At 45.7% G+C, this 23,779-nt stretch overlaps 1 protein-coding gene across 2 annotated transcripts in view; it reads right to left on the reverse strand.

Annotated features, from left to right (window-relative positions):
• The window catches only part of ssbp4 (single stranded DNA binding protein 4), an 84,178-nt gene that overhangs the window by 21,314 nt on the left and 39,085 nt on the right, over positions 1–23,779 (reverse strand). For both annotated transcript variants that reach the window (XM_039607326.1, XM_031726770.2), the window contains exon 5: positions 1,371–1,460. In XM_039607326.1, coding sequence (XP_039463260.1) covers positions 1,371–1,460 — 90 coding nt within the window. The remainder of the gene's footprint in view (positions 1–1,370; positions 1,461–23,779) is intronic.

Consider the following 23,779-nt stretch of genomic DNA (forward strand, 5'->3'; position numbering starts at 1 on the left):
TGTTTGATGTTTAACTCAGCAGGAAGTCTTTAAATGGCTGAGGCGCTAGCAAGACTCTTACACTTCACAGGGATTTACAAACAAAAATCACAAAAATAAAACTTTAAAAATAAAATAACAATAAATGCATTTACCCATGTGAGCATGAGGCTGGGATCTGGTGACTGAATATTATATATTCAATATTCTGCTGACAGTTATTGATCTTACATGGTTAGCAGGACAACCCTTCTAGCTAGCATTAGCGATTGAAGGAGCTTTGTTATCTTTGGACAGAGAGGGCTTTTTCCAAACTCTAACCAATAAAATTCAGCAGCTGGTCGGCAACTCCTTGGCAACCAATGGTCACTAGGGAAAAACGCTCGTTTACAGATCAGAGGGCAAAGGGTTGCTCTCGGCTGCTGCGTTGAAAGCCACCAAAAACCTCCTTGCGATTGCTTTGGTGGAGGTTTGCCAACCTACTTTTAAGTCTTTGCAGACAGCTCCTTTACATGAACTACAGACTGCGTGGAAACTGTCAGTAAATGGAGCTGTGTTGGCTGAATGTTGTACTACTCCTTTAAAGGCTCCTCTCCACAAGAAGATGTCCAGAGTTTCGCTAAAGGAAATCAAACTTTTGCAGGAGATGAATGCCCTCTTCCTTCCGTAGGCGTTTCACCTGAATTGCTCGTGGTATAATGTGAAAAATCTCATATTTGCTGGTGACTTCTTTCTTACTCAAACTGCTGTAGAAAAGCTGCTTTAAGCAAATTCAGATTTCCTGTTCTCACCCTCAGCAATTCACAGCATATCTTTGGGGGTACAGTTATTTTAAAACCTCAATTTTGTAAATGTTACTAGTTTAATGTGTGTCACAGTGTCAAATAAGGCTCCTATATGTCCTCATTTGAATATGAGAGAGTGACGGAAACAGAGAAAAGAGTGCGAGTGACCTCGTCAGCCTTTGAGACAGCCCTCAGAGAACAGTGATGACAGGAGGAATTAGTGAAGCAACACAGACCAGAGAAAATAGCCTCCTCTTCACTCTGCTTTTTCCTCCCCTCCCAGCAAACCCAACACCTCTTTCACTCGCAAACGCATTTCATATTCTGGAAAGCACACGGTAACACAGAAAACTCTACGGGTAGAGTCTAGAGCAGCAGACAGAGCACCAGGAGTTAACAACCCGGGCATATGGACATATGGGATGGACGCAGAGAGACAGAGAAGGGAACACATCTGGACAGGGATTAGGACAGCTAAAGAGGCTAAAAAAAAAGGAGGAGGAGACAGAGGGATAGGCTTAGCAATGGCTAAGGGAGGGGTGATGGTTGGAGGTGATTGTGGGGGTGGGTGAGGGATGAAGTCAGACGGAAGGTCGTTTTTCTTACTTGAAAGAAGCCCGGGGGCATGGGTCCTCCTGGCATGCCATCATTGGGTGGCATGTTGCCCATCACTGGACTGGGAGCAGCGGCCGCGCTCTGAAAGAACAACCACAACAAAACCAAAATAAAAGCCTCTGCATTTCCCTTCAGCGGATTAACACACAGTCACGGGACAATCAGTGATTGGCAAGGTGTTAAAACAATCCCGTGTCTGCCGAAATTAATAGAAAGAGAGACGCGCTGTTCGGAAACGATTTGCCATCAAACTTTTTTCCTTTTTTTCACCCTGATTGCGCTCTTTCTGGAGCAAATGGAGCAATTACAGATATCTCACGATATCTGACGGAGATATGGATGTCTGGGCGCTGTGATAAACCAATCGATGGACACAAAAACAAAATGCAAATATGGTAATTTAGTGGGAACATTAAGGAAGGAATTCTGTGGGTTTGGAGTAAACTAGTTTCCCCGTTGCACTAGGAATGGACAGCACTTTTTTCCAATAACTGCTAAAGTTAAAAAAACAAAACAAAAACAGGGCATAAATGTGTCACCTGAATGCATCTATGACTTGCATTGATGTCAGACTGTACTTAATCTTTTCTCTCACAGTAATAATGATGCTAAACATCAGGGAGAAGAGACAGATGTGGCGCTGCCTCAGTCGTGCTGACCATCAGCTCATCGTTGGCATGGCCAGGGCAACGCGAGGAGCAATAAAAAAAAAGTTGCGATGATTCCTGTGGAAGAGGAACTGAAAAGCTAAGACCGCACAGATACCCTGACACCTAACAAGCAGCCCGTCTTAATGTCTTCCAGACACCGACCTAGATGTTGTTACTCCAAAGGCTGTGGAGGATGGACGGGTGTACCAAAATATCAGTCACTGTTGCTTTCTCTTAAAGATGAACACAATCTAACAGCCTTAACTATAACCATGGGGTTTTTGATTAAACATAACCAGTTAAAAGCCTCAATATCTGCTATTGAACATGGACGCACATCCACATAATTTACAAATGCACACACACAGCGCTCTCCTCCAGCCCTTCCCCCACTGTAACCGGAGCTCCGCTCACTTCCCTCCGTGCCTCGCCTGACCTGCACGGCCCAGACGCTAACTAGCACGCCCCGGGGCCACGAGGCAGGGCGCGCACAATCGCGCATGCAAAAACTGCAGCGGCGAAAGGGTGTGAATCTGTGGGGCTCAGAAAACAACCATGACAGAGCACGGATGTGGCATCCACAGAAGTAAGGCAAGAGCCAAAACTGGAAAGAGAAAGGCATAAAGGAGAGAGGGGAGACATTTAAACAGAAAAGGCTGGCAAACAATAGGAAGCGGGCCGAGAGAGGAAGAGCTGGAGAGCTCTCTCAGAGGGTGAGCAGAGGTCAGACAGTGAAGAAGAGCTTAGTACAGATGCTTCTATATTACTCTCAGGTCTATGTGTGAACTGTCAGTTCTTTCCAGCCTCAACAGTAGACAAGCACGAAGAGGAAGAGGTCAAGAGGATCTTCCAAACCATAAAATAAAGAATACAGCACGCAGCTAAAAAAAAAATTGGACACTCACCCCTCTTATATTAAGTGCTAAGCATCATTTTTCTTCCTTCCACTGTGACCTGGTGGCCTGGGAAGCATGTGAACTCTCCCAGTGTTTCTTTTAACGCATAAATGCCAAATAACTCAGGTCTTAAATGAGACTCAGTCTCACAGACATCTGCGACATGGGGACAACGTCTTTGGCACCAAAGACTTTGTGGTTGAGTGTATATCTGGAGTCTGATTAGCCTTCATGCGACAGGACAGAGAAAAGAAGACAAGAAAGCTGGGAGAAAGGCAGATACGCAGTTAGCTTTAGTATTAGCTTTAACCCGGTGAACTACACCGATGTCCCGCAGAAACAATCTCAAAATCATTGGCTACAGTCTGTAAACAGTTAATCGGTTTTTTAAAGTACATCTGTATTTGTAAACAGTGATTAGCAGATGGAACGGGAAGTCTTGTGTAGTTGTCCATTGTGCCCAGAGGCTAAGAAGATGTCCACACAGGAAGCAACGAGCAGCAACTCGGCAACCAGAGACATTCAGCAGCGACACAAACAGGTGCAAGTAACAGAGATACGAAGGGGAAAACTATTAAACATAAAAACGTGAAACTCTCACTGCTCTTTTTGACCATCAGAGCGAATCAGGATCTGTCATTTAGGACAGATGCATAAAAAAAAGTCAGAGTATTGAGTAGTTAAAATATGGAAAGAAAAAGTCCCGTATATGAGCACACACTGTTGGTATGTAGCTGAATTTCACAATATTACTTTTTACCGTGAAGGACATGAGAGCCTCGAAGGTCCACGACCATCACGTGTGGGCGGGGCTTTAGTCAGCAATCCTTTGCCAGGTTGAATGGGGCCCGACAGGTCAGGTCAGGTCAGGTAATGGGGTTGGCCTAAGCAACAGGTTGGGTCCCATAATGGGCATGATTGTGGCAGATGATTTGTGTTGTTTCAGATCTCAAGCCTGTGTGTGTTTGTGTGTGAGAGGGTTTGAATGGATCCATTATTAGGTCTGATTATGCTAATAATCACCGCAGGATTTAAAAAAAAAAAAAAGTGTTTTCTGAGTCAAGATGGAGTGTGTGAACTGCGAAAAGAAGTCGCCGCTTGTTACTTGGTTTCGGTGAGGGACTCTTTCGTGCATAATTTGGGCTTCTGTACTTTAAAGGAGCCATATTGATGGAGCAACTGAAAAATAAAAATAAGGGAGCGAGAGCGCAGCCGCTGCTGACTCTGGAAAGTGTGCAGTGGTGCGCTTTTTTCTCCTGTTGAACAATGGGCAGCAAAAACAATGGGCTGAATACTGTACATATTGACATACATGCGTCCACACCAACACAAACACACGCGTGCACGGTTAACCAACTGCGGTTTGTCTCAGAGCTTTAACGGCCGTGCGGAGGGAGGGAGGGAGGGAGAAAACAGGAAGATGAAATAAGAATGAGAAAAAGGAAAAGAGAAGATGGCTTGATAGACAGCAGGACATCTTAGAGGGAGGAGGAAGAGTGAATGGAAGTGGTGCTGGCATGTAAGTACGTGTGACGAGTGTGTGTGTGTGTGAGACGAGCGAGTGTGTGCGTGCGCGCGAGCCTGCCTGCCTCAGCCAGCCAACGAGGCTCCACAGTACTCAGGTGAAGCAGCAGCAAAAGGCCCCTTCTCCTAGTTGCCATGACAACCCCGACCTCAGCTCCTGCTCTCCAGTGCCCATTAAAACCCTCAGGCCGTCAATCATCAGCATGGCCAGGGAGCAGAGAGAGGGAGAGAGGGAGAAAGCGATAGGTGGAGGGAGAGGAAAGCAAAAAGAAAGAGAGAGAAGAGAAAAAGGAGGAAAAGATAGAAAAAGAAACAGACGTGGAGTTTAAAGCAGCCTGTGGCTTTTGATAGCTGCTGCCCTTTTTGCCACAGCTATCTCTCTCCTTTTCTTCCCTCCGCACAAACAAACCCGATACACAAAACCTGCACAGCGCTAACTCCTCACCACCGTCGTTCTCCTTCAGCTCTCTCTCCATCCCCACCGAGCCAGCCAATAATCAGCACCGCATTTCTACGACACGTATTAGGCCCATTGTAGGCTGAAAAAAATTACAAAGCCGCGAGAGGGTAATATTCAGAGAGAATACAGTCACAAAAAAGCTCAGCTGTTCTCCGAGATTAAAGTGGAGCATCTAGGCGAAACAAAGCCTCGCAAATTTACGAGACAAAATATTTTCGGAGATTATAAAACGACAACTTCATCACAAACACCCGCGGATGTCACACGCACAAGAGCGATGCTGATGTAAGCGGCGATGCTGTTGCATTAGTCCGTTGTGTTGAAGTTGCTGATGCACAAAAGCCATCACGTCGTCCAAATCAGCACACGCTTTTTCATGAATAGGCCAAATTCACTGCAATCGTTCCTCCAGGCTACAATCAAAAAATTTGACTGCGAATTTGGTCATTATTTCAAAAAATGAGCCAAGAATCCAGCTCTTCGACTGAAAGAGCGACTCTCCGCAGAAATGTTTACGACCAGTGTCGCCTGCAATACGCCACTTTTATAACATTACTTCGTGATCCCGTCTTTTCCAAACACAAGGTTTTCTCTTGGTTCACTTGTAACTAATGAACTTACACGATTTATATGCGACATCTTCATTTCTGAACCCTGCATCCATCCATGCCACCTCCATATTTTGCAAATGAGCTAAACGAGTTAAGGATATTCTCTCGTCTCTGTTGATGCGTGACGAGATTCACAGCATCTGAAGTCTTTTTGTGTCTGTGAGGTGCATCTGTTTAACGCTGTAGTTTCACTTGTTGGAAAAACTCTTTCCAAAAGTTAGACGAATAGATTGATATCACTGTCATATCTTTTCTGGTAAATAAGCTAAAGCCAGAAGCCAGTAAGTTCAGCAAACACGGGAGAACAGCACGCGAGGCTCAGCTGGAAGAGGAGCATAAATCTTTCCGTGTAACTCTTCAAGCAAGAAAACAAAGGAGCGCATTTCTCAAACTGTAATCCTCTTTAGCCAGAAGAGGAGTTCCAAAGGAAGACTTATCTTGTCATTCTATAATAACACAGACCGCACTGTGCTTGAGACAAAGGCTAAATAACGAAAATAAACTTCATATTTCAGTTTGTTCTCTTAGCGTTTATTAATTGAGACGACTCGAATCTCTCCAACGAGCGATAAGACCACCAGCAGCTGCCATTTTGAAGTGTTCCATGATGTGACATAACCACGGCAATCTTTACCATCGCCGCCTTGCACGAGATGCGAGCGAGGCATTATCGGAGGACGTGCATTTGACAATTTCCTCTAACAGAAGGGGGTCTGCCCTCCTTTGGCCCCTTGGTGTGATCCTCTTTAGCGCCGCGGTGGAGGCTGGCTAACCGGCTAGGTCCACAGACAGTGAGTGAGTGGCTCTATCTGCCCAGTGATCAGACCTCAGCTTCCAGGGGGTAATGGATCTGCTGTTATCTGGGTCCAGACAAGCAGGCCAACACACTGCTACCTGCTGGCCACAACAACACTGATACTGACCTGTTAGTATCTGTGTGAGTGTGTCTGAATATCTGTGTGGAAGCCTGTGTTTATTTCCGTTTCCAAGGACTGTACGCACACAGAAACACACGAAACCACCCAAACCGAGACCCTCTGACCACAGAGTTCACGCATGCAGCCACACACAGAGTAACAGACTCCAGTCCAAGCTCGTGTTTCCCCAAACAGGGCATCGCTTTATTTTTCTCTGTCATTCTTTGTCTGCTGCACAAAAAAGCACAAACTGCTGAAGAGCAGGTGAGATGAAGTTGTTAATGTAAACAACGAAGACAGAGCGAAGCCTTGTGATTTGGTTATGGCTGATTTTCACGTAGAGATACACAGAGATGTGTTTGCACACGCGTGTCTCACGCCAGAGTGAACACTCTGTTATGTGTCTATGTATTTAGTTCCTGTTGGTTTCATGTGGCCCGTGTGCAAACCAAAGCAGGAATTAGTTTTCACAACCCTGCTGACTGTCACTGCGATCACCGTCTCCTCCCATCTCTCCCATTTGTCCTTCTGTCACGGCCCTCCTTCTCCTCCCCTCAGCTTCAAGTGCTCCAATAACTGTCAGTGAAGTCAACTCTATAAAGATTAGCAGAGAGGCAGCTCGGTCTGAGCGGTGCTGCCGGCCGACAGACGGCTCCGATCGATGGAAGACAGAGAACTGCCGGGTCGCTCTGCCAGGAAACCTTCTCCAAACCCAGCCACATGGAAATCCCCTCAATGGCTGGGTCTGCTCTCTGTGCAGGCGCACGCACACACGCACACACACACACACACGCACCAGGTATGCAGAAAAATCTGCATGGTAAGTATGCACAGGGGTGTTCTTGCACACAAACACACACATATGCTGTTGCCTTCCCATAGCTCTGGCAGCTGTTATGTCAATCAGGTGAATTAATTACCGGTAAACAAATCTGCTTGGGATCCCCCCGCAGTACACACACACACAAACAAACACACACACACACACATCCCTCCTCCTCGCACTGCTCCTGTCTCTGAACCATCTCCTCCCAACATTAGGGCCCCAGACGCCCGGAGCAGCCTCCCAGCTACCCAGTTATTGCTCTGAGCTGGAAGCCCAGAGGGAAGGCTCTGTGAGAGGGGACGCCGCCCGGATCTCCCCACGCAGCCCCGGAGCGCACACCTAAACTCCCACTACACCTCTCAGGATAACCAATCAACCCATGGCAATCCACACACTACCTGTCAGGGAAGAAAACAAATTACTGTGGGCACACACACACACACACACACACACACACACACACACACACACACACACACACACACACACACACACACACACACACACACAGTGAGATGAAACAAACAAATGCAGAAACACAGACTATTCTCCTCCTCAACTGCTGCCTCTTGTAAACATCATATTGATGCAGTGGCTCTCTGTGGATGGCAGCTGACAGAGTGAAGAGGAGGGAACACCACGTGACCGACAAACAGCCTGAAATAAGGAAAACCAAGCAAACAAAAACAGAAATTTGGTTTGACATTTATACGTAAATCGGGAGGAATTTGCATTTTCCGGATCATTCCAATATATTACTACTTAAGTTTTACTTTAGCTTTGGTCCTTGACAGTCTTACTAATAAAAACAAATCAAGCAAAGAGAACACGGTGCCATCACCAAATACACGAGAAGTCGGACAATCGGGGAGGATTTAAGAGGATTTAGTCTCATCTGCATTAAAGAACAAAGGCACACAGCAACAGCCTGGTTCAACTTTGACCAGATGACCTTTGCTGTGTGGATACACGTTTTTTGTGGACGATCACTTTTATGGCTTTATGTCCAAAATAAGTGGTTCTGTTGAGAATCCGGTTAACCTAATATTTGTCTCCAGTCGGACCAATCAAATCAGGTCGACTGACATCACCGCTGTCAATGTGAAGGAAGAAGATTTTGCCGACCTTGAAAGGAGGAAGAAGAAGAAGCCGCCATCTTGTATCTTATTTAAAAAGAAGGAAAAGTAAATGTATCTCTTTGATATATCACAATGTTAATAATGGATAATGTAACAACCAGCCATGGCCAAATGTATCTTTTTCTTTTCCTTTGTGTTTAAGACTGTAGTTAGTACAAAACAAGCAATCTAAAAATGCTGCACTGGGCTCGCAGAAATCTCATGAAATTAATAATAAAAGTAATATAATAAATAAAACATGTTGAAAATGACTCGCGGTGTACTTTATGAAGTCTTTAACTCAACGCTAAAGCTAAACTCTGAGTGAAATGTGACACAAACACGGATAAACTAAGTAAAACACATATTTACGGAGACTAATTTAGTTCCTGGCCTCCTGACATACACTTGTGTACCTTCACACGCCTTTACCGGCGCTCGGTAGTTAATGACCAAAGCTTGGCGATGGCCCGCTGCTCTCTTGGTGACCCTTTCTGACACCGGTCCCCCCTGCTGGCACTTCTCTTTAATTACACACACAAACACGTGTGCAGACACACAAACACACACACACACTGATATTCAGCCCCTGCCTCCCACTCCGCCCGTGGCCTTTCACTCCCTCATTAGACAGTTGGTGTTGGGTGGAAAGCCACGACAGAACCAGAGAACAGGGTGCTGCGATGACGCTCGTTGGCGAGCACGCGCATACACACTTTAAGCAAAGGATGAGGAGTTACACGTGCACAAAGCTAAATGCCTAATTGAAGATTATTAATGCTACTAATTAGGGAATAATAGAACGCTTGGAGCTCAGAGACAAAACCTAACAGACAGCGAAAGAAAGGTGTGTGAGTATTTGTCAGAGATAGGAGAAAAGGTTTTATCATGCATCCTTCGGCCCTCTGAAGTATGCCTGGCTATTCGCTGAGGTGAGACGCTCAGATGTGCAGGTCAGACAGGGCTGCGGATCATCCCCGGAAAAAGCCAGACCCGATGATATGTGTTACATTTATGGCTCTCTCTCAGTGTTTGCAAAAAATGTAAATAAATGTTCGGCATTTATTTACATTTTACAGCTCAGTCCCACATCTACAGCGTGTCAGGCGCCGCGCGTCCGTGTCTTTCATCAGCTGCCCTTTAACACCGAGATTCAACTGTTACACGGCGAGCAATCCCTCATAAAGGAGGCGCAGATATCTCATCCTCTCTACACCAAGAACGCAATGCAGCCAAAAGCCATGTTGCTTTTTTGCCAAGCAGGCGAGGTGCTCCCTATTTTCAGCTACAAAACCTCAACCTCTGCCATCGCTTTCATTATCACTTTTTCCTCTGCCATCTCCAAGCAAAAAAACAAAAAAAAAACAAAAACCAGAACACCACAGCAGAAAATCAACAGGTTCACAGCCGCTGTCTGGGCTGTGCAGAATGTAATTCTGGGAAATGCTGAGATGAAGCTGGTAACACAAAAAGGTACAGAATACAAATCAAATGACCCAAACGTCTGTTGGGCAGATGAATAAAAGCATCAGTGGATTTTTCCTTCATGCACTAAAACACACGTATGCAGACACATCTCAGGTATTCATATCTTGTGGGGACATCTAATTGACATTATGGTTTCCATAGCCCCTAACCCTAACCATAACCAATTGTAACCCTGACACTAAAGCCACATTTTGAGTCTCAAAAATACCTTCAAACATGTGGGGACCAGTATTTTGGTCCCCACAAAGACATGAATACACACACGTCCGCGCGCACACACACACACAGACACACACTGAATTACATGGACTCAGTCTGTGACAACTGTAGTGTGCGTGTACTACACACTGACATTTAACGCACAAGTGGCATTTATATATCTGTAAATATTTATTTTCTGTAGCTTCAGACATCCATGTTCATATCCATACATCCTAGAAAATGCTGATAGCAGAATGTGGATATCGCACATTTTACAACAATACAACAACTTTTGTATGTTTAAAAAATGGCTTGACGTCTCTGCCATTTGTTATGCTTTCTCAACTTTTTTAAATACTCTGGAAGAATGTAGGAAATGGAAAAACATGGGTTACAGCAATAAAATAAGGCCTGATCTTTAAAAATAAAATAGGATAAAACGAAACTAGACTGGGCACAGAGGAAGACAATACGTGAGATTATTGTTATCACTGATGTTAGCGCCTAAGGAAGCAGAAGCATCCTACTCAGAAACACTGGAAAAACCTGCTGGACCACAGTGCCACCGTTTGTCCCAGTCCACCAAAACAATCATATTTTAATAGGACAGATTCTGTGTTCGGCTGTATGGGAATCAAATCTCCAGGGATTTATTTTTTAAGTGCAAAAGAGGTGATAGGAGCTGCTTAAATCGACCAGAAACAGGCGACAACTGGCAATCCCTTACTCGAAAGTTGAAAATAAAATATAAGATGCTTTTATTAAAGAATTATTTACCTGTAAAAAGTTAAAAAAGCCATGTGGGACACGTGTTGTTCATGTTGTTGTGCAGGCTTAAAGATCCCGTCCATTCATTTTGGTGAATTTTATCAAACCCACAGACTCGCTTTCACAATTGCCACTGTTGGAATCTGTTGCAGCTCCAACTTTGCCAGGATTTAATAATATAACATAACACTTTATCAGCCAGACCTCCTACGGGACTATTAAAAATGAAAAGAGTCTCTGGCAACCTTGTTAGCAATATCTACCTCCTCCTTATTCTTTGGCATACTTTCATATTCTCATGCTCACTTCTTCCTTTTTCTCTCGCTCTGCTTTTTTCCTCATGTTGTGCTCACACAACTGGATTTTATTTCTGCAGAGCCGAGAAGGTGCAAGATGAAAAGGAGAAGGAAGTGGTGGTGCCGTATAGCGTGAACATAAAAAATATATGGAGAGAGGGAGAGCAGCCAAGGAGTTCCAGTTGGGCTGTGCACATTCCAGAGCGCCTAAAGCAATGTGGCGAACCTCAAAGCTGAAGTCAGACGTCTGCACATCGCAGTATTTAAACAATTACCGTTGCTGTAATGCGTAATGTGGTGATAGAGAAAATTCGATGAATTACACCAAAGTTTTTACCGTCTTCTACTGTAACAGCCTGCAGATTCGTCTCGCAGCCCAAATGCGATCCCGTCTGCTGAGCTGAGGTTGTGTCTGACGATTATGTTTAGCAACCAAAAGAAACACACCACACATTTAAAAAGATCTCACACCAGCCTAATCCACTCACCCCGTTTCTATTTTAATGTGTGTGTGTAGGCCCTGGCAGGAAGACATGCTCGCGAAGGAGCAGTCCTCCTGAGTGCCAGACGCTGGGATGGGGGGTTGGGTATGCGAGACACACACAGTCAGAAACACACACACAGTCAGAAACACACACACACACACACACACACACACACACACACACACACACACACACACACAGTCAGAAATACACACACAGAAACACACACACACACACACACACATCAGGTATTCATACCTTGTGGGGACATCTAATTGACATGCGTACCCTAACTATAACCAGTTGTAACCCTGTCACTAAAACCACATTTTGACTCTCAAAAATGCCTTCATACTTGTGGGGACCAGGATTTTGGTCCCCACAAGTATAGTAAACTTCAACAATTCTTGTTCCCCACAAAGATATGAATATACGCTCACAAAAACACACACGCAGTCAGAAACACACACGGCACGTGCTACCAATTTCCATTTTGTATCCCAGAGGCACCACCACATAGGGAGCATTCACCTCATAAGTCACAACTGATGATTCAAGTATTTTGATAAATTTAGAAATTCACAAGAAGCCTGATAAGAAATCGGAGGCATGTCATCTCTTCCCTCACACTAAGGATGGATTTTAAGAATGACTTAAACCAAACACACTGACTTCAGATGGGTTAAGCGGTCGGGGAAGCCAACACTGACACGTGTTTTTATTTTCTTGTTTTCAGATCTTTAAGATCCGATCATTCGCTGTGTTCCCTTTCCATGTTATTCACGCAGTGGTAAATCTGCTGATCCCAGAATCTCGACACAGTTACGTTCACACACCCGTTATCCTCTCTCCTCTTTTAAAAGAGCCTATATTCAACTTTAGCCTGATCAGCTGACTCGGTCCAGGTGCGGGGAGTTAATCAGGTTACCGTCTTGTAACCCAGTGGCCTTGTGGACCCAGAAGCTGAACACCACCTAACCTTGTCTCCAGCCAGACAGGAGGAGGAGGAGGAGGTGAGGGGAGACAGCAAACCACATTCCCAAGACAATGGACAGTCTGTGGAACTCCTGAAACTCTTGAGGACCCTGAGGCATGTGGAGGAGAGGCAGAGAGGGAAAATGAAGGAAGAAAGGCAGAAAGAAAAGAAGGAAAGTTGTTAGGAAAAAGAATAAACAGGTGGAAAAACAAGAGCGAAGGTAAAAGAGAAGGACTGCTGGAACAGGGAAGTGATAAGGAGAAAACTGGATGGGGTGGTGGTGGTGGGTGTTTCAGTAACAGGAGAAAAAGAGCTTGACAGCTGCTTTAGCTGACCCATGAGCAGTTTCAGTTCAGTACATGTGTTTCAACTGTAAACTTGTGCTTGTTCATCATGTAGCATCACACAAACCAGCAGCTCCACTGGAAAAAAAATCCCTTGTGAAAAATCCAGAATTTTACCTGGAAACGGTTAAGCCCAGGGACCCTGACGCATGTCACCTCCTAATCGAATTGCTACTCTTAAACACACCATGCTTGCCGTTTCAGACAGTAACTTAGTTACTTCTGGCTGTGTCTCTTTCAGGAGAGGTCGTATAAAGCATTAGAGAATCTCTTTCGCTGTTATTAGGACTACGAGACATGGAGATTTGCTGACAGCGACGATATTTACTGTTTGTGGAAAGGCAGTCAGAGAAACTAAAGTCAAACTGGCTGCAAAGTCATGTGCAAAAATCCAAAACTAGCACTATAACTGCTTTTGCAAATTAACTCTAGACGATGTTGCGACAATTGTATCCAAAAACCGTCGTCTGTCCAGATATTTCAGATGCGAAATGCTCCGCGAGGTATCAGCTTGGAGTCTCACCTGGGTCGAAGACGCTGGAGGAAGGACACGAGACGAGATCCTCCAAACACTTATGTGCTCGAACGGACAGACTTTGTACTCGGAAGCTGCCGTTGTAAAGACTGTTTAGACTCCAGTCTCACTGCTTTGACCTTTTTTTTCTTAAGTGTAGCTCTACTGTGTAACGTTTGGGGCATCAGTGTGCTATGATGAGCTTATCGGCACTCATATATCTGGTTACGTTTGCACCTTTCATCTGGAGTGATTACACTGCTGCACATGGGTAACCACGCTTTTAAACCGTAGGCTTAAATTAGAGCTGTACATTAGGTGTTATTGTGTTACCCACTGATGCTGATGTGCATCACCAGCACCACCTGTGAGCAGCTGTGGATTTGGGGGATTTGGTGATTGTAAAAACAACATAAATGCTGTCAAAGAAAGATTGAGCGGTCTACGTGTCGGAAACAAAGCTGGCACAAACCTGCACTGCTGCGTCGGTGAATGAAGAATTAAATGGACTGACCAAGCAACACTATACGTCCAGTACTCGCTGGTGCTGTCAGCTGATGAAATCGGGCACAACTTGCTTTAGTTTAAAGCCAGCTTTACCATTATCTGAACCCCTCTCTGACCAAGTAATGCACACAGAGTGAGAGCATAAGTACATTCACGATGGATGCTGCTAACAAACCTGCCCGTTTCTTCCCTCCCTGCCATCACACCTTCAAATGCCCGACTCCCTGCCTGTCCCTCAGAGACATACTGGAAGATAAACAGCCTTGGTAGGACCTCCTGACCTCTGGACCACCAGTCGACAGGTTCCCAAGAGTTCAGCGGGGCCTGACATACAATGAGGACTGACATTAATGTCCTCTATTTGCATTCTTGCTTCCAGGAACTATTTCGGTAGCCAGGCAGCGTGGCTCAGAGACAGCGGTGTCAGGGAGGTGCTCATTCGGGGATGATTTAAGCCTCCGTTTCAGTGACACCAGCCTTTCATCCTCCACAAGAGACAAGCCAGAGAGCGCAGAGCTGCTGGTTCCCATCCAGCTATTCAGAGGTCAAAAAGCCAGCACTTCCCGGGTCGGCCTTGCAGTGTCATTAGGACGGAGGCCGACAAATATTTACTGCGAAGGAGTCACAGAGAGGACCGGATGAAGAAGAGGAAGAGGAGGTAAAGATTTCCAGAGAGCGCCGCACTTTCTCTTGACACAAGCACACATGTAGGCAGGCGAACTCTCACCAGCATCACCATCAATAAATAAACAGAGGCTGACAGAAATATCCCCAGCATAGTCTCAGCACAGCACAGAGAGAGGACAACAGGCACACGCACGTGCACACACACACACACACACACACACACACACACACACACACACACACACACACACACGGAATGAGACGTGAAGATAAAGGCTGGGAGAGATGGCAACAGAGAGACGAGAACAAGAAGGGGGGAAACAGAGCGAATAAAAGGGTAGCAAAGAGAGGGGAAGAAAATTGAGAGATTTAAAGAACGAGAGAGAAGACGCTTCAGTTCTTTGTGTTTGCTTCAGGTCTCCAGTCGGTACAAAGGATTAATGGCCGAGGTGAAACATGCTTACCGTTTCATTCCTGTTTGCAGGAAGGGTGGGGGTGGTGGGGATTTTTTTCTTTCACCCCCTGAACACCCAGCATCCCTTTCTACCGCCCCCACCCCATCTAACTCAGACTATTTCTTCCCCACCCTTCACCTTCACCTCTACATCCCAGACAGAGAGACTACACCAGTCTGTGCAGCTCATACTGCAACACGCACACACACACACACACACCACCCCCCCCATCTGAGCCCCTCCGTCACTCCGCCTCAACTTCTGGTTCTGATTTAGCAACAACCTCCTCTACTTCTCTCAGTACAGCTCAATGTGTGTGAGCGTGCCCGTGTGTGTGTGTGTGTGTGTGTGTGTGTGTGTGTGTGTGTGTGTGTGTGTGTGAGTGAGAGAGAGAGAGAGTAAATTCTGTCTCCTGCGATGGATACACCAACACATGTGCAAACACAGCCTGAGACATTTATGCCCCCTTGTGTGTGTGTTTTAAAACACACACACACACACACACACACACACACACACACACACACACACACACACGCACACACGCACATGCACGCACACACATGCACACCATGCAGCAGCCGAGATCATATTCATGGAGACACATGCTGCCCCTCTTCAATGATTAGTCTAAATATGCCAGTGATCACAGAACGACAGGAAGACCCAGTACACAGGGAGCCACACACACACACACTTCAAAAATAAATAAATAAATCACACACACAGTTTTTCCATTGCCGTTTCCCCTCCGAGCAGTGCCAGCAGGCTGCCAAGCTGCACATAAACACGGTGCATTGCATTCACCACCTTTCTGCAGGTAACGCACACATCAGCAGCTCGCTCTCAGGCAGAACCTTCGGCTTTGTAGCGTTAATTTTTTTACCATCAAACTGCAGAAACATCAGCGACAATGACTGCACAAATTACAAGAATATTTCATATTCTAAATGCTTGGAAAGGGAAAAAATGTGTTTTCATGTTGAGGTTAGGTTGTTAGCATTGTCTACATAATTCTGCAGCCTCTCAGACGTAACATCTGTGACGTGTTTGGCTGTTTCTATCTCACTGAAAGGTCAGAAAACTTCCTTCTCCTTCCTGTTTTCTGTCCACCTCTCGCCTCTTCTCTCTGGTAATCTCTAAAGTTTGCTCTGTCACTGCTGACCGGCCATCCACAGAGATGCAGTCTGCAGTTCATCTTCTAAATATAGCCAAACATTTTCAGCACAGCACCAGTATATCCTGGAAGAGCTCCCACCACGAGGACCATTTATCATATTTGGATTTTCAACCTACATGCGAACATGTTCATCAGTCAATCAGCCTCCTTCATCATTTCTCGAAATAAAAAACACAAAAAAAACAAAGTTAATGATTAAACAGTTGTGTGCATATGGCAAACAAACTGTTGAGCAATAAATGGAAACGATGTTTGGTACAGTGGTGACATCAGACAGCCAGTCAGAGCAGAGTATGTAAATTATGTGCCTGACACAACATACCCACAGAGCTACAAGCTTCACGAGAGGCGAGAAGCAACCGGCTCCTGCATATCTGCGTCTCCAGTTTTCATGTGTAAACACGTTTTTTACGTTCAATAAAAGCAAATCTAGAGAAAAAAAATCATTTCCCCCTCCGCTGCTCCCTGTAGTCTCACAGTAAAACATTAAGAAACTCCACGAAGCCTCGAGGGTCTGCAAGGGTCTCACACACACACACACACACCCTCCTGCACCTCCTCCCCTCTCCCCGCCCTCTGCTCCCCTTTCTCCCTCTTTGCAAACCAGCACATGAACCTGAACAGGGGCACGCACGGCCCCACGAGGAGTAATGGGGTCGTTCGCCTCCCTTATCTCCTCACCCCCATAATACCCCTCCCGCCTTCTCCTTCTACCCCTCGCTTAACTTACTCCTGCTTCTCTTTCTCGCGCTCTCTCCTTCCTCCTCCCCCCTCCCCCCGACAGCCCTCAGCCAATGGCGTCTGGGTGTCAGGCAGCTCGGAGAAGCTGTTGTCATGGTGACGGGGCTCCTGTCTGTGCTCTGTCCCTCAGGCATCCCAGATCCAGAAAGCAGCATCGTGTTTACGTGAGGAGAGGAGAGGAGAGGAGAGGATGAGGAGAGGATGAGGATGAGGAGGAGATGGAGGAGGGAAAGAAAAATACTCCACTTTGACCAGATTTTGTTCTGATGTGTCTTTGGGTTTGAAGGCCTCGGCTTGAAATGTGTGTGTGTGTGTGTGTGTGTGTGTGTGTGTGTGTGTGTGTGTGTGTGTGTGTGTGTGTGTTTTGTTATAGCCCTGCAGACACCCAGGCATCTCACACCCCTATTCCTGGCACCTCCACCCAATCTCTGACCTTTCCTGGACTCAAGCATTTGGCCACACAAACACACACACACACACACACACACACACACACACACACACACACACACACACACACACACACACACACACACACACACACACAATCGCAGCTTTATATATGCACATGCTAACCAACAACACGCACACACACATTCATGCAAGATCATGTAACCAGCCCAAAACACTTGCACCTGGTGTGGCCAAAAATAAGGTCCCCCAGGCCGCCATGTCGCAGGGTGGCGTATCGTTGACAGCAGCTCCGAGGGTCTGTCTTAACCACTGTGCCACACACACACACACACACACACACACACACACACACACACACACACACACACACACACACACACACATCATAGTCTAGATCATTTACCTCCAGGGGGCATCTGTTGCTGATTGGTCAGTGCCATCGTCTGTGCCCTCGCCATGACACTCGCAGTATGGGGTGGCTCGGTTTTTCTATATTTTAAAGCTGAGCAGTGCTTGTGTGGACGCAGAGCTATTCCAATAGAGCAGGTGTCGAGCAGCACTTCAGGCCCTCCCTGCTGTATCTGTATCTACGGCGGCCTATTGCTCCGTCCTCTACACACTTGACTTTCTTCTTCTTCTGCACAGAACAATCCAGCATGTTAATTGCAAGGTAAACAACCGAAGAGGAGCGTCACCCCCACAGGAACGCTTTTCCTCTCCTCCCTCCCTCCTGTTCCTTCCTCTCGTCTTTTCTGAGGCAAGTTTGGTTAAGCCCCCCTTCAAAATCAGAATCTGGACAAGCACCAGTTGGAAGCTAATCCGGCTCGCCGACCGGACCCCTCCTCCGAAACAGCGCAGCGGGGGAGGACTGATGAAAGGAACGCTGATATGAGGGACATGAAAGGCATTGTAGAGGCAAACAGAGCCGCAGACACAGCTTGCCTCAGACCCCTGCGCTGCGTTCAGCTCTGTACAACAAGCTATTTAGGACATTAAAACAGCTCAGCGTTGTCAGTCCTTTCCATGTTCCAAGGCTGCGTCTAGCGTTCTTTTAGGTGGACGCCATTCGATGCCGAGGTTATGACACTAAATGTCAAAACAGTGTTTGCTCTGTGCTCCAGCAACTATTAACAAAAACTATTGCTTTTCTCTGAACTGGAACATTAGATTTCACTTAAAGTTAGTGCACTTCAATTTGTTTCAACTGGAGGAAAAAGTCCAAATGAAGAAAAGTCTCGAGGATACAAAATAAGCGGCAAAAGTAGAGAAAGGTTACAAACTAAAGTGAAGGTGTTGGGCCAAAACTTGCTTCAATCCACCTTGGCATCGACTCTACATGTCTCTGAAACTCTAACGGGGAGCTCCACCGTCATTCCTCAGTGTTTTGATATGAGCACTTCCCAGCACGCCGGTCCAACGTCTCTCTCCTGTATAGCCACGGTGATGATTCACATAGTTTTTATCCTCATTATATCGTTCGGTGACCACTTGTGCTTTATAAATTGGGGCACTGTTATCCTGGAAGAGTTCAATGGCTCATCATAGGATAATGGCGATCACTCAGAACAACTGTTCTGATGTGCAGTGACCTCTGAGGGACACGGGGACCCAAATCATCGTGTCCGTAGGGTTATTCAGCTAATCTCTTCATAAACTGAACTACAGCCTTTACCTGCAGCCACTGGAAGCACCTGCATACCCATCTGAATCAATTTTTAAATTCACATTCTCCAAGAAAGATGCTCGATTTGGCCGTTGAATGAACAAAAAATAGGACGTAGGACAATAGGGAACAGTGAGACGATGATAAAATCCAAGCAATACCAGCGCTGGGTTAGAACAAGGCTCAGGTTCTAGTAAAGTTAACCCAATACTGCAGAACAATCCGACAAAAGTTCAAGTACTTTCTACCAGAAAGTTTAGGGTCTCCATTAACAAAAACTAAAAGTGTTTCAAGCACTATTAGTGCATTAATAATATAATATTTTATTAGACTGCCATTAATATGAAAAGCCTGATAAGCAATTTCCTAAAAGTTTTTTTTAATTGAACCACCTCTGACTTCATGTGCCCATCCTCCTCCCTCATCCCATCAAAGTGAGCGCCCCTGCCGTTAATTGCCATATTATCCTGGCTCCTCATGTCCAAATTTCAAGAGTTAGTTAAAAATAGCGATAGGAAACAAACACGTGAGGCCGTCGGTCGACAAAGACAGAATCTGGCGCAGTACTTGGTGAACCGATAAATTTGGCGTTAACTGGGGATGAAAGCCACATGAGTCTGAATGACTTTGACGAGATGGAGTAAAACGAGATTTGATGTTTTCAGAATAAAGGACGAAAAAAAACCACACCAAGGACACGTTTGGATTTTGTCTTTGAAACACAGAACAGACTAATTGTCTGTTAATATCTGAGGAGTATCTATTCATAGACAAGACACACACACACACGCACACACACACACACACACACACACACACACACACACACACACACAACCACTTGATGACAGATGGAAAGAAATTAGAGGCAAAGTAGCATTAATATTCCATCTCTTAATAACAACCAAAGCCCTTCTCCCACCTCTGGCACTAAACACACACACACACACACACACGTGTGTGTATGTGCACACTAACCAACAGCGCCGTCCTGGAGAGCATTTTATCTCAAACTGGATAAATTCTCTGAGTTTACCAGCTCTCATCCTCCACCTTCTTCCTCATTTTATTCCCTCCCTGTCGCCCCAGTAACCCAACCCCCTCTCCCCGTCTACTACCTGGTCTCCACCCTCTCTGCTGGTCCCCCTGAGCCTGAACACCCCCACCCACCACCCAGCCCCATTGCCCTCTAGCCCTCTAGCCTCACAGCAAAGTAGAGAGCAATCCCTTGGTGGGTCAGCCAGATTAAACTGCCACTGTAATCCGCTTGGCTTTCACCTCCTTGTCCTGAGCTGAAGAGTGCGATGGATGGATGGATGGATGGATGGATGGATGGATGGATGGATGGATGGATGGATGGATGAATGGATGGATGGATGGATAGATGGAGAAAGAGAAATATGGAGCCAAAATCTAAGATGTAAAAGAAGGGAAGGGGTGGGTAGGCTGGGGGGAAGTAGCTAAATGACAACAAGGGCACGGAGAGGGAAAAACAAGGAGCAGAAGAAAGAGAGAAAATGGGAGAAAGAGAGGAAGGCAGAGAGAGGGGCTGTGCAAGGCTGAATTAAAGGAGTATGAAAAGGAAGAAGCGAATAATGAATCTCATAAAGGAAAGATATTAAGGACGAATGAGAGTCAAATAAACTGTGCTGTGAGAGGGGCCGATGAAGGACAGTGGGGTAATCCTTGTGGCGGAGCAAATAAAACGAAGCAAACGGGAAACTGCGCCAAAGTACGCCCTCGTGATGGTGTAATGATGAAATTTGTTTTGTGTAAAATTTGTAGGAAATGACACAGTTCCCCTCGTGGCCAATTAAGACCAAATCCTTCCCGTCGTTTTTTTCTCTCTGACCCGGAGTGGTTGCGCCCCCGCGTTCGAGCCAAGCACTGCAATAATGAAAATGTGGGAGTCGTGTGGTAAAATGTGCCATCGCTTCACGTTCGGTTCAGATCTCATCACAAGTGTCTGACACATCAAACAAGCGGGACAAAATGAGCCTGTGAGGTTGGGAGGGTCGCGCTGGTGACTTGTAAAAGATTCATCAATGACGCCAATTCATCAGTAGGCATACTGACGAAACACCGTGGCTCCTTATGTTAACTCCTTCTTCCAGCTGAATTCACAGCCACGCCACGAGATGGCGTGGCTGTGAATGCATGTTTTAAAAATGCATTTGGATTTCAACCCTGCAGCACAAATATTAAAATATAATAGAATATTCTCAGCCAGTCAGAAGCAAAGAAAACACTGATTTATAATCACCGTACACACCGATGAATATTGCGGAGATTAACTTAGCAAGTTAAAAGCTGTGTACGTTCGGATGTTGGGTCCAAAAACAAAGCTTTCATCCACCAAAAGCCAAAGTGCTCCTTCTCTTTCAAACCACTGAGGGCAGAGTTAAAGGAGGACCAGAAAACAGAAGAACAACTGCAATGAGTAATCTGAAACACTGATGATCATCTCAATGAGCATCTCAGCCCTGTTAATCAAGTTAAACCACAATTATAACTCTGATGCAAACAAGATAAACAAGTCAATTTGTGTACATGACAGTTTCAATAATGAGCACAGTGCCAGCCTCCAGCTAGAGTCCAATTCCACGTAAATGCAGTCGATCTCAAGACGCAAGGGTAAAGCATGAATGCAAACGCAGTCCGGACTTCAGCCTGAATGTAGGAAGTTAATTTTTTTTTTTTAAACAATTAGAACAACTTGGTTCTTACACTTTATATTTTACAGTAATGTGCTTTTTGGGGAAATGCTCGGCCACAACATTAAAAACTCAGTGGAGTGAGTAACGTGGACGACCTCTTTACAATAAAACATCCATCTGGATGTCACTTCTGTATGTACCATCACAAAAACACTGAAAGAAACATCAGAAAAACATCACAGATCTTCAGAACCAACAACTTCCCGACTGGTTATCGACCCATTCAACCGACCAAAAGGATCCACTGGCAGATAACCAGGTAACCCAAGACACACCCACAGATGCTGATGGGTCCCTTGAAGGGCTGAGAGGGATGTACAGAATATTTGTCAGGAGGTTTTTACCAAGCAGTTTAACAAAATCAGTCACTCTGACATTTGCTCACATCCCAGAAATCAAGACAAGCTCTGTACTCTTCAGGTGACTGAATTTATGTTTAAATTCAGGCATCCGCTACCTGGTACCCTGAATCGTGCCACACCGAGCTCCTCCAAGGAGACATTCGCCGTTACTGTCCTATGTGTGGGGGAGCGTGTCCGCTGAGTATACGGTTAAAGTGTAGAAAAGAAATAGAGTTAACAGGTATTCCCGTCCCACGCACCCCAACTGACCCCCCAGTTAATGACCCCAGAGAGGGAGGGAACAAGGGAGACGGGGAGAAAGAGAGGGAGAGGCAGGAAGAGGGAGGATATCCTGCGAGGAAAGGCTGTGATATATGAGCAGGCCACTTCAAACAAGCAGGGGGGAGGGGGACACTCCTTCTCCAATAAAACCAGGGGAGGTAGAAGAAGGAGAAGAAAAGAGGCAGACAGAAAGACAAGAGATTTAAAGAGAGGGGTACAGTAGTAAAGAGTTGGAGGGAAGTCGGTGCCAGATGAGCCTGAGTGGAAAGACGTGAATGAGGGTGGGGATGCCCCGGCAATAAAAGCACAATTAAACCCTAAAAAGGAGCCATAAAGCTAAAGATTCTTTAATGTTGGAATGAGGCCTGGGAGAATGACAAAACAGCCTCCTGGCTAGTGATTTACATGCATTAGATTAGTTTAGTTACTGCAGGTCAGTGCAGTATTAATGTATATTAGGTACTATTCAAAAATCCAGCAAACACGGGGGATTTAAACCGCCGTAGCTGGGAAAATGTTTGAGAAAGGCTTTTAGAATGACATTTATATAGTTTGTGTTACCAAAAAGTTTACTTTGAAAGTTTTTCTACTTATTCTAAACGAAATCTTAAGTCACACACATGTAAATAAACTTGGACACACACACACACACACACACATACACAGCAGTGTCATACAAGAGGTGATTAATGAATTCAGGAAGGGGCTCTCGGGAAGAGGAAGTCCAGTCTGGGTCAGGCTTCATCTACACATCCATCCATGGGCACCATCTGCATGCACTCAGAGATCACACTCTCTGAAGCCCCTCATAACCCTCCCCCCAAACACACACACACACACACGCGGTCTCTTACTCATTTCAACATGTGAAACTGCTCCTCTCGTGCCGTTTACCTCCTAATGTCTTTCCCGCGTCGTCGGAAAGCAGCGGCGTGAGTAAGAGAGGCAGAGGGGGAGGGGCAGAGTCAAGGTGAGCCGAGCGAGTCGGGCGCGCTGGCACGGCGAGCTCGCCACAGTTTGAGGCTCGGCATGCCATTGTGGGCCAGCGTGAGGCTGTTTTTGACAACAGCCATTACGGCAAATAATTGAACAGCAAATGAAGACAAATGATATGATTGCGGAGCACGTCCCAGCAGTCAATCCACTATCTAGGTGGTTCCCATTCAAAGCCATTGATCAGCTTTATAACCTAAGTAGCTGGCCAGGAAACTAAATGGTGGCGATCAATGCTATTTAACAGATTATTGACTGCTGACTGGTTGCCTGGGATCAAAACAGAGAGGAGGGGGTGAAAAAAAATAAGTAAATAGAGGAACGGAATGAAAACACATGAAATTGGAATCGGTTCCTTTGCTTCAGTGATGATAAATGGGAAAGAAAAATACTGAGACAGCAGAGA

Source organism: Oreochromis aureus, linkage group 23 (assembly GCF_013358895.1).
Source record: "Oreochromis aureus strain Israel breed Guangdong linkage group 23, ZZ_aureus, whole genome shotgun sequence".
Taxonomy (NCBI): Eukaryota; Metazoa; Chordata; class Actinopteri; order Cichliformes; family Cichlidae; genus Oreochromis; species Oreochromis aureus.